The sequence below is a fragment of the Aythya fuligula genome, chromosome 3 (assembly GCF_009819795.1).
Source record: "Aythya fuligula isolate bAytFul2 chromosome 3, bAytFul2.pri, whole genome shotgun sequence".
Taxonomy (NCBI): domain Eukaryota; kingdom Metazoa; phylum Chordata; class Aves; order Anseriformes; family Anatidae; genus Aythya; species Aythya fuligula.
In genome coordinates this window covers 109,756,176-109,768,177 of record NC_045561.1, presented here as the reverse complement: position 1 = coordinate 109,768,177, position 12,002 = coordinate 109,756,176, and the positions used below count along the sequence as shown (strand labels likewise).

The 12,002-nt window shown below is 34.6% G+C and overlaps 1 protein-coding gene across 1 annotated transcript in view; it reads left to right on the top strand.

The window, feature by feature from the left end:
* The first annotated feature begins 859 nt into the window (after positions 1 to 859).
* APOB (apolipoprotein B) overlaps positions 860 to 12,002 on the top strand; it is a 36,915-nt gene continuing 25,772 nt past the window's right edge. Inside the window, exons 1-11 of the mRNA XM_032185176.1 lie at positions 860 to 917; positions 2,544 to 2,582; positions 5,293 to 5,408; positions 6,281 to 6,426; positions 7,544 to 7,697; positions 7,883 to 8,038; positions 9,050 to 9,174; positions 9,358 to 9,443; positions 10,177 to 10,396; positions 11,399 to 11,626; positions 11,834 to 11,951. Of these exons, the coding sequence (XP_032041067.1) occupies positions 860 to 917; positions 2,544 to 2,582; positions 5,293 to 5,408; positions 6,281 to 6,426; positions 7,544 to 7,697; positions 7,883 to 8,038; positions 9,050 to 9,174; positions 9,358 to 9,443; positions 10,177 to 10,396; positions 11,399 to 11,626; positions 11,834 to 11,951 (1,446 nt within the window). The remainder of the gene's footprint in view (positions 918 to 2,543; positions 2,583 to 5,292; positions 5,409 to 6,280; positions 6,427 to 7,543; positions 7,698 to 7,882; positions 8,039 to 9,049; positions 9,175 to 9,357; positions 9,444 to 10,176; positions 10,397 to 11,398; positions 11,627 to 11,833; positions 11,952 to 12,002) is intronic.

The following is a 12,002-nucleotide window of genomic DNA, read 5'->3' as shown; positions in this document are numbered from 1 at the left end:
TTTTTATTTGTTTGTATTTTAATTTAGTTTATATTTGTAGGCTTTTCTTCTTCATTCAGATGTATTTGTTGTCTCATTTTCATAGTTCTGCTACAATTAACAAAAGAAATGAAATTTAAATTAAGGAGACAAAGGAATTCTACAGAGCTCACTTTCAACATGAGTATGACCTGATTTGCCAGAACATTACAGGTAAATTATATATATATATATATATTATTTTTTTTAGAAAGGCATATGACAGATTTTAGCAGAACAAAGTAAAAATCCTTAACCTTTCATTCTTCTGCCTGTAAAGGGAAGATGTCTAAGTTGCACAAATTTCTCAAATTTCTTAAGCCTTTCAACATCTGTGGTGAAAGCATGCTGCAGTGATCATTTCTTCTAGCTATAATTTATGCATTGTAAGCCTTCCTATGTAAATGTGGGAAACGTATTTGAACACATTGGGAGATGATGTAGCTGTGGGCTTTTGTTTTCAAAACTCTGTTAAAGAAAAAACAAAACAAAACAAAACAAAACAACAAAAACAAACAAAACAAAAACAAACAAACAAAAAACCTGGAAGGGTAACATATATCTAGTATATGTTCAGTCTTCTGCCTTTGGGGACTCCCAGCAACCAAAGCAGCACAGTGTTTGGAGCGCAGTGAGGATCTAGATCTCTCACCTTTGGACCTTTGGCAATTTGCTCCGAGCTTTCTAAACCGTTTGCCTCAGCTGCTTGCTACAGACTATATAAGTGAAGGTCCAAGTCAGAAGGCTCACTCTCCCTCTGAGGCAGTAGGGAAGAGGTGAAGAGGGGAGCGAAAGAAAAGCAGAGGAAAAGAGAGAGCAGCAAGAGGGTTCAGGGCTCGCCATGGGCCCTGTGCAGCTCTTGCTGCTCTTGCTGCTGCTCAGCAGTGGTGTTCTCACACGTAAGTACTGCCTTTTATGGCAGCACTTTTTGCTGCTTTATTTATGAACTCGTTAAAACAACAATAATGCAAAAACCAGCAAGACAGTGGTTTATAGAATTAGGGTAAGTGTGATTAAAGAGGCCATCTCTTCCCTTTGGAGGACTGGGCAACCATAGGAGGGTCCCAACAGGAAAAACCACAAATGTTTTCTGGTGCCTTTTGATCAGATTCAATGTATTTTACAACTTACAAGGAATTCACATAGTTTATTTGGGTCTGATTGTTTTACTGTAATGCGGTCCTTGCTCACATCCATGGAAATACTGCAGCTTACAGTACAGGCTTATCCCAGGTTTGCTGAACTATGTTTGGGATATGTGAAAAAAAAAATGGGAGCAATAAAGCAAAATGTATTTGGCAGGTAGCACTTAGGTTTGAAACACAATTTTATGTTAAGGAGACACAGCCATTAGTAGTAGTAATAAAAGCAATAGACCAGAAGAGGTTTCTTTCTAAAATCAGAAAAGAGTCTGCATCAATATGGTGCAGTGTGTTGTGAGCTATCTCTTTGCTTCCCAAGAAGTGGCTTTTCAAAATATGACCTTGTAGTGTTATGACTGCAGGAACCTCAAGGAGGGAAATGAGTCTGGGGCCACTTATGCAGTTCTGAACCACAGTCAGGGTTTATATGCAGATCCAATTCAGCATCAATACACCTTTGCAGGACTATGATTCTGTTCCTGACTGATGTTACAAAATTTTGAACGATGCACTTGTTTCTAATGCTTAATATTAGTGTTATTACTGATGCTACTATATTGCCATAGAGTGGTCTGCCTTGGAATTCCCATCATGGAAGCCTGGAAAGTCTGCAGGAAATATTCTGAAAAGTGTTGGCATTCATGTGTGATGTCCATGGAATGACATAGCACCACATGAGTGCAGCAAACTTACTGGGATATGTTTTATTATATTTACAATAGTCATATGGGATGTGTCTAAGGCATAATGGAGCAAACAATTCTTAAATTGAATAAGCTTTCAATTCGCATTCTTTTCCTCCAAAGTGTGAACTCTGAATATTCACACCGGTTGCCAGAGAAAGCATATTAATTGTTTAAACAAGTATAATCAACAAGTATATTTGTCTTGATCAATATAATTCAATCTTATTTATTGCCCTACATTGTCTACAAAAAAAAAAAAAAAAAAAAAAAAAAAAAAAAAAGATAGCAGGGAACTGTAGTATTATTTATCAAAGTTGTAATTTTTCAAATGTACAAAAAGCAAAATACAGCCATTCATTCATTATGCAGTATTTCTGTGTTCCAAATAGACAAAACTTTTAAAGCAAGCAAACTATGTTACATGGTGTATTTCATCTGTCTATCTCTGAATTTTGTGCCTATTGTTTAAAATTTTTCATGTAATATAGAACCATTAAAATACTTGTCAGCCTAGAAGCTGATCCTTCTCAGTGTAAATCAAAGTAATTTAATTCAGTGAAAACTACATCAAAAGTTGGTATTAATTAGACAGCCCTTACAGTGAAAATGTAGTATTTCCTTTTATATGTACATAGTCCTTGCTTTATGACTATAAACGGCCTGTGCTACTTTTAATTCTTGTTTTTATTCTTCACAGAAGAAGAAACACCTGAAAATGGAAACCCTGGATGTTCAAGTAACTGATTTTTTGCATCAACTTTTGTTGTCTCATGTTGTTATATTAACTAAATACAATATTCAAAGCTTTTTCCTATTCCACACATTTCTGCCTCAGAAATAAGTGTAACAAAAGTGATGCCAATATTCTGAAGTCTTGACTGTCATTTATTTTAAGTATTTAATTATCCATAAGGCTTAGCCTTAAGAATATCAAAAGTTTTAGTAAAATCAGAGGAGATGAGATAGTGTTTCTAAACTTTTTAAAAAGCTCCATTTAAGAAGCTTTTCTTTCATTGTTTTGTTGATTTCTTAATTCTCAGGTGTAAATTCCTTAATCTGGAAATCCCTGTTTATCAGATGTGAAGCTTTAGTACTGAGGTTATGCACATTACACTTTACCACGAGCTGAATCTCACTTCTGATGTACTCTTCACAGTGGCTGCTAAACCCACAGAATTGCACTTGGATATCTAACTAGATAACTGCAGAATAAATCATCAACTCCGTCAGCAAGGACAGCAATTCCTTAAAACAAGTCAAGACTCAGGAAATGCTGACTTTATGCCCTATCTCCACAATGAACTCTGACTGGCCCTGACTGCTTGGTTAGACACATAATGTTCCACCACAGGGTCAAAGTACCAAATAAGTTTTTTTGGTCGTTGTCCCTTTTGATCTTCAGGATTTTTTTTTCACATGTTGGATACTTTAGCACCACCACCAGACAACTGAGGCTATTTCAGCTGTCTGAAAGAAATTCAAATTTTTTTCTGGGCTTCACTGCCAATTTCTTGTGTACTTTTGATACAATAAATTCATTGGTATTTGCATTTCTAATCTTATCATTTCCTTATTCCTTTTCCATCTATTCCTGTGCAAAAGCAGAAAATGAAGCAATAACTAACCTTTTGGCTTTAGCCTAGGAGATATTGGTATTGCAAATATTTCTGAGAATGTACAGTTAAGCAGTGATAAAGTCCAGGATAGTAAAAAGTAACGGGGATAGCTTTTTATTTATTTATTTATTTATTTATTTATTTATTTGTTCTGCAGTTAAATTTAAGGTTAATTAGATGACTTAAATCATTTGTCAAATGTTTATCAGTAACACTCATTACTATATGGTAACAAGTATTAATTATATTAATTCTGTTGGGCAATTTCATGAAATTAATCTCAGTTAAAACACTATTAAAATAGTTGAAGATAATAAAAATTATAATCCAATGAGGAAATACAATATCCGTAGTAATGTTCCATTCTCCTCCCTAAAAATGCAATTTTGTGGTGTATATAACAAGACACCATTTCATTTGACCTGTGACATGACAAATATTTTATAAAAGAGCAAGAGTACATTGATGGCAGGTGTAGGCAAGCAAAATCATGCAGATTTGATGGTGGGCATTTGGGTTTATAGCAAGATGACTGTACCTTTTTCTTCTGCAAAAGTAGATCAGATATGTTCAGACAGTCACAAATAACCACATAGGAGGTATTTAGGAAATTGAGTTTCACTCAGCATCACTATAATGTCACAGTTGCAGTGAGCTGCTCAGTCTGAACAGAGGGAACAGTTATTTCAGGTTCAGATACAGCTAAACTGCTTTAACACAGTCACTGAAAATATCCGATCACATGTTTAGTTTAAAATGATGTCTGTAAATATAATGGGAGTGAATTGTACCTGAGGATATTATTTGGCCTACATTACACATACCAGACACAAAAATAATATCTTATAGCCCCGTATTTGACGCTGAGCCAAAATATTCTTTCTTTATGTCTCTGTTATGACATTCATTCCTGCTTGTAGGATTTAAAATTACAGACAAATTGCCTCTGAAAACAACAGGAACACATTAAATACTGTAGAAATTCATCCCTTTGAGGAAGCCCATTATGTTTTATGGCTTCCTTTGATATAAAAGAGAAACACCTCCACTAATCCTTCCTCCTGCCTCATCCTCGCTCAAAAACTGAGTGGTTTTGCCTTGCAGTAGATGGTCTTTATATAGCAAATTTTATATAGCAAAAAGTTAACACCATTAAAAAGTCTACTCTACTGAAAATCATTGGTCTATTAATTTAATTCATTACAGTATATCACATTTCAGGAAGGTATTCTGTAGATTCTGATGAAATGGTAAAATGGTAATGGAGAGAGCTAGTTTTGACATTCTATTCCTTTCTGTGTTTATTTGCTTTCAGTCTTTCCAATTTGATTTAGGTAAAGAGTTTCTTGCATCTTCTTTGAATTATAAGGCAAAAGTCTTAGGTGATTTTATTAATTTTATTAAGAATTTAAAAACTGCCATTTGGTTAGTTTATTTTTAAAGTAATGGGGTCATTCTTAAAACAGTTCCACATCTTAACTTTTCTGCTGGTTATGTCATTAACTCAATTAGGTGTGATTTTGAGGCCACATGGGGTAATATTGTCAGTTCTCATTCTATACAGCATTGGACCCAAAAACTTATGCTTCCTCCAAAAAATTTTGTCTGAGCTATAGCTACTTTAGAAAACATCCAGCTGACATGAAGGCATTACTTCTCTGTCTAAAAACTCCCCTATAGCAAGTATAAAAGAGAGTAGTGGGGCACTTCTCATGCTTCCTTTATGAGGGGCATTCATTTTAGTTAAATGACATTAAGTATGTATTGTAAGGATCTCACTATTCATAACCCTACTAAGTGATAAAAGCTCTCTTGTTTTCCTAATTGCAGAAGATGCAACCAGATTTAAACACCTCAGGAAATATGTTTACTTATATGAAGCAGAAACATCAAATGGAATCACAGGAACAGCAGATTCTCGAAGTGGTTCAAAGATCACCTGCAAGGTAAGGAAAAGAGAGTAAATACAACTCATTGGGCCTGTATACTGAGTAAAATCAGAGCTGACATCTGAGAAACATCCTTCAGTGTTTTTCCAAACAGGATTATTCTTTTGAAAGTACATGTTGAGAACCCTGAAGACTAACCCTCCCTATCCTAGACAGAAGGCACCTCATACCTTCATACCATTATGCTAGTGTTCTGTCTTGATCTGGCTGTACTTTTAGGTGAGAGAGGAAGAAGACCTGATAGTTGAACTTTGCTTCACTACCAGGCTGAATGTGTATCAAACAATTCTAGAGGTTAAACTAAGACAGCTCACTGATGCCATGAAGTCCACTTGGTCAGCTGTTGGTGGTAATTTTCAGGACAGGATGAGTGCAGTAGGGGTAAAAGGCTCCACAGGGCATTAAACTAATGTCCATCCTAATCCTGCACCGGCTTCCCAAAACTATTCCTTTTTAAATGTGTTTATTATTATTATTATTATTATTATTATTTATTATTTTCAGAATTTGAGTAGTTGGGGAAAGTATTCTTTATTTAGCTCACACAATTTGACAGTCTAAACATCAATCATTATAATGACTCAAGTTTTCATACAATTTTTCTAGTACTACACATTTTCAGAACCTAGGTTTCTTGCTTAGTGTGTATACTCCATGGCATTAGCCAAGCCAATACTTGCTTTCAAGTCTTCTACCTGAAGCTACCTTAAGCTGTTTAGAGCAGTTTGGAATCTTTCCCAAGAGCTGCTATCAGCATGATTCTGATGATTTACCAAGCCAAGGAAGACTATGTTCTCAAAACTGGATCTGGATGATCTAGAAACATGGTAATGAAAAAACAGATAAACACATCCTGTTTGTGTTTTCAGGTTGAACTGGAGGTACCACAGCTGTGCCACTTCATCCTGAGGACAATGCATTGCTCCCTAAGGGAGACATTTGGTGTTGATGCTGAGGGAAGATCCATGCTGAAAAAGTCAAAGAACTCTGAAGACTTTGCAAATGCCATGTCCAAGTAAGCAATATCAATTATCAGTACAATCCATTGATATCAATACATTAATACCTGTAGCCTTAACACTGAAGAGCTGGTAATGTTACAGCCCCGACTATGCTTTTCCAGGCTTAGAACATGCTGATGATAAAATGTCAGGTTTATACGCTATTTCCACAGCAATACTCTATTGTATTTAGGGCTAACTTGATACAGTTCTCAGTTGTGACTAGGGAAGTGGTTTTTTTGTTTGTTTGTTTATTTTTTCTATCCAGAATTTTCACTTAGAATGTCTTTGTGATTTGCGTCATTTACGTCATGAAACTGCTGGTTAGTATCCCAGTAGTTTACTGCAAGTGGAAGGTTCCTTATTATAAGTAAATTCTCAAATGGCTGTCTGCAGCCATTTTGAGATCATTTTCCATGGCTGATATGGTACAAAGACTGTGCAACAGAAAGGCATTTGAGACTGAAGTCCAGTTTTCCTATCATGATCTTTAATGACCCATGGGACTTATCTTTTCCTTACTTATCTGCTTTCGTAGCTTACTGCTATTATTTCCTCCACCCAGCTAGTCCTCAGTGCTGTGTAGTGTGCTGTATTCGTGCCCCTTTATGCGTGTTTCAGTGCCTCACTATCCACTTCCTCTTGTTTCCCAAGCCATAGATTTTAAAACAACTTGAGGAAGTGTTGAAATATGTTTTTCAGAAAATAATCACGGTTTTATTTAAAAACCACAACTAGTAGAGAATCTTCTCCATCCTTTTGTAGCCTATTGCAGTAGTTAATAATTACCTCATTCTAAAAATTTGCTTATCTCCTCTCTGAATTGTGCAATTCCAAATTCCAGCCATTGCTCCTGATATTTACTTGTCCTTAGATGACGTAGTCTGGTGATATCAGAATGTCCTTGGTTAGAATTTTGCTGGGAATTACCTACTTTAATAGTAAGTCTTTGTAATAGACTTTGTGTTTTAAAGTCTATTTTAAAGTAAAATAACAATAAAATAAAGTAACAATGAATAGTAAATAATCATAAACCAAAATAGATGTGATGCCATCATTTTATTGATAGCATGTTCTTCACCATGTGATTTTGACATGTTTTCATACTAATGTTGGGGATTTTTTGGACAGACATGAGCTAAAATTCAGCATTCAGGACGGAACAAAAGTCAAGCTGTATCCAGAGAAGGATGAACCTCTGAATGTCCTGAATCTCAAGAGAGGGATCATCTCAGCTCTCCTTGTGCCAACAGAAACAGTGGAAAATGTAAAAACAATTTCTATGGTAAGTGTTTTGAAAAGCATTCACGTTATTTCCTTAACAAATGGAATAAATCTCATGTAGTAGAATTACTCCTAAATATAATTTTCAGAAGACCTGGAAATTCAGATGAGAGAGGGTGCATTTCTGCTAGATCAGAAAATGTCTGACAACATGAATAAAGGTACCAATTTCTTTCTTCTCTCCAGGATACTGTATATGGAAAGTGTGACACTGAGGTTGAATTCAAATCCAGGAAAGGAAATGTTGCAGAAGATATATCAATTAACAGGAACCTGAAAGCCTGTGACAACTTCAGCCCAATCAGAGATTATGTCAGTCCCATTGCTGTTGTGAAGGGACTAGTAAGTATACCACTATAAAATCTGTAATATAACATTCTTCACTGCATCACTTAAAATGGTAAACACCTACTAACTTTGTATTTATCTTATAAAAGCTTCAATAGGTTTTCTGTACCCTTGCATAAGAACAGACTGTGATTTTGCTGGCAGTCAATAGAGAAGAACAGATGCAGACAAAAATAATATAATTACCGTCTTCCATGTTCCATGAATTTTTAGAGGAGACCATCTCATAGTTTGTCTTCTATAGAGGAGTTGGTACTGTTGTAGTTGGTACTATACAATAACCTATCAGATCATGTACAAATTGTTTGTTTAGCGGGTCAAAATTTTCAACATTTCCATTTCACGTAAAACATACAGTCCACCAACACCCTGATATATTTGTTATATACAGGACAGGGCTCTCTGCCCTAAAGTTAAAGTTTTGACATACTGTTCAGGGTATTAGGAATCCACAGTGATCAAATGCAATTGCTTCCATGAATATTTACAGACTTCTTCCTGATAACATGTCATCCGTGCCTTTGAGTTTTTCCTAAAAAGAAAGGAAAAACACAGAACTTCATATTGTTCTGAAAAATACATTTATTGATTTCTTCCACTTCTACAACTTGTTGTAGAAATCTTTAAAACTCGTATAATACAAGTAAAATTACAAAGGACATCAGCTGTTATGAGGGGCCTGAACTACTTTAAAAATTACAAACTAGTTCATATGAATGAGTCCTTTATCATAAACAACAGGGGATCGATCATGAAGCAACTACTAAGCCAAACACCACAGTGAGGCCAGAGGAAAAAAATCTGTGGGATTTTTGCCTGTGAAGAGACTTAAGAATAAAGATTACTACTAGCACAATTTCCTTTTTCTGTGAGAATGATTACAGTAATGCACCATCATTTTCAATATACTGTAACTGTTAACATTACAGGAGTGTGGCAGCCTGTAAAACTATGTTTGTTCCTATATTATTCAGTAAAATGACTGCCATATTGTTTATTTTACAGAACATCCCATTATCTACCCTTTTGAGTAGTACCCAATTCTGTCATTACAATATTGATGCAAAGAAAAGGCATATAAGAGATGTTGTCTGCAGTGAAAAACACCTGTTTCTGCCTTCCTCATACAAGTAGGTTGCTCACTACTAAATATAACACTTCTAAAATTAATGTTTATTTAGAATTATGATGTATTAAATTCTGCCGTGACTTCTTCCCCAAATATGCATTTTGTTCTCATGGAGGCAAAAAGCATAGCAAGATCCCTCAAATTTAGACTCAACTAAAGCTCTGAATATTTATTTTTTTTCTAGAAATCATTATGGCATGATGACAGAGGTCAACCAGACACTGAAGCTTGAAGATACTCCAAAGATCAATAACAGAAATTTTGATGGAGGTACAACTGCGATTCTCAATAAATGTCAAATATGGGAACTTTTTTTTGTAACTGTGAATTCATTAAAAATGTATTTGAGTGCACCAAAAAAAAAATTAAAACAAATTTTAATGAATCTTTATTGACTTAGACATAAACAAGATTTGGGGAGAAGTAGGGGAAAATTGAAAAATTAAAAAACATTGAAATTCTAAGTGATCTTTGTCTTTAATTTTGAAATTAATCTTTATAGTTAAAGAGTTATAAATAGTGTGGAAAATAATTTAATCTTTTCAGAAATGAGCTCAATGATACTTTCTTAGTTAACCATAATTCCTTTTGCAACTTTTAACTTCAGCTATCAAATCTAAACAGTTCATTATTTCTCTAATTAGGTTCTGAAAAATCCTTCTTTAAAATGTAATTGTTATTCCTAGTCAGAGCATATTTCTCCTAAGATATGTTCATTAAAAGTTAGAAAAGCAAACTCTGCTAATGCAAAAGGTGTCAAGGAAATGTTTTTGTGAAATTTTAAGAAACTTTATGCAAATAAATATCATGATTCTACTTTGGAGAGAATTGTATTTAAACTCCATTCCATTATTTTTAGAAACTATTCATCCGTTAAATTCCATCAATTGTGGTATAAAACTATCTACAGTGTTGATATTAATTATACTGTGTATAGCAAAACGCAAAAATGAACACAGGTCCTTGATAAAGATATAAAGAATGCCATTTTTTTCATTGATAGATGAACTGGAAGAGAAAGGACTTGCCCTGGAAGTTGCAGATGCCAAATTTTCCCGTCAGGGTGATGCTGTTTTGAAAATTCTTCAGGAACTGCAGAAACTTGCAGCCTCCCAGCAAAACCAGCAGAGAGCAAGACTCTTTTACAAATTTGTTTCTGGACTTAGAAATTTACACAACACCACTATTGGCTCTCTTGTACCAAAGATGATGGAAACTTCAAGGTATGTTCCAACAGTTCATTATATAAATACAGCAAGTATCAACTACATAGCAAAATAATTCCAAAGTTGATTTGCTTCACACTCCTTCAAATTGTAGTTTAATGGAGGTAAGGATTGTCTTTCATAAAGATAAGTATCATACTAATTATGTAGAGAGAGAAATGAGAGTAAGTAAGAACTTTGAATTTAATATTTTTCCATCAGAAATTCTTGGATGGTAATGACAACTTGAACATTAAATATATGAAAACAATATAAGAATTTAAATAGGTCTGAAAGTTCTAGGTTTCTGTGAAGTACTAATATTGCTTGATCATTTTATGCTCAAATCTTCAAATCTTACTGGAAAAGCTGAACTATAAATTAGAGTTGAAGCACATTACAGAGTTTTTCTCCCAACTGCCATCCCAAGTGTGTACACATGATGCAGTTCAGTGAATATGTTATTACAGCCAAATATCTTTTATCTATTTTTTCTCAAGGACAATGTAATACCAATTTCCAAGAACACAGTTTTGAAAGTGAAATAATTTGAGACATGAGGGCACAAATCTTTGGTCTATCCTCCACTCCCCACCCAGACTATTCCTGTCCTGGCTGGACTTACACATACTTCATGTCTTCAGTCTGTAGAGGGACTAAAGCCTCAGCCTAGTTCAACATATTTTAATACGTAAATGTATGGGAAAGTATGAGGTTGTGGTGGGAAAAAAAAAAAAAAAAATATATATATATATATATATATGTCTGTGTAATTATAGTATTGTTAGTACTTTATTCTTGTTCATATCTAGTCATTATATTGTAGTTTGTAAAACTAAGAAACTTGTTTCTGATAAGCAATTGCATGACTTGCTTCCAGTCACACATCACACATTAGCATACATGATTTATATTAACACACCTTAATAACCTCGTCAAATGTTTCTTTCAGACATAAAGCATGCAGGAATAACAGCAAACAAAGAATTAATTAACCAAGGCCATCCCTTTTCTTTTCAGTTCCTTCACAGTTCAGGCCCTGATTCAGTGTGGGACTCCAGAGTGCTATAGCGCCATTCTTCAAATACTGAGAACTGGAAATGTGAATCCACTTGTGGTAGACTTGGTTACATACACACTGGCATTATTGCCTTCTCCAACTCCAGAAAGAATACAGGAAATTCTTAACATGGCCCATTATCAGCCAAGTAGAGCTTCCTTTTATGGCTTGAGTCATTCTGTTACTAAGTAAGTAACGGTAGCATGTGATTTTACAAAATAACCTCAAGAAAACATTACCATGCTTAGAGTAAACCTTAAGAGTAGTCCTCTTTGAGTTTATTTTGTTTTGTTTGTTTTTTTTTTTGTTAGTCTCGGGAATTTGTTCTACTGGAATAAAAATAAATAGGCATTTCCTATTTTCTCCTTTTGTTTATAATATCTTTATTGCTTTAGGTTCTATAATGAGAAGATGATTGTGACAGAGGAAATAATGAATGTTGCAGACTTCATGATGTCACTGCTTGGCACTGATTGTTCTGGGGATGCTGAACTCACATACCTCACACTTCGGGTATTTTTATTTTTTCCTTATTGTAGCATGTATATTATTTTACTTCTGTTG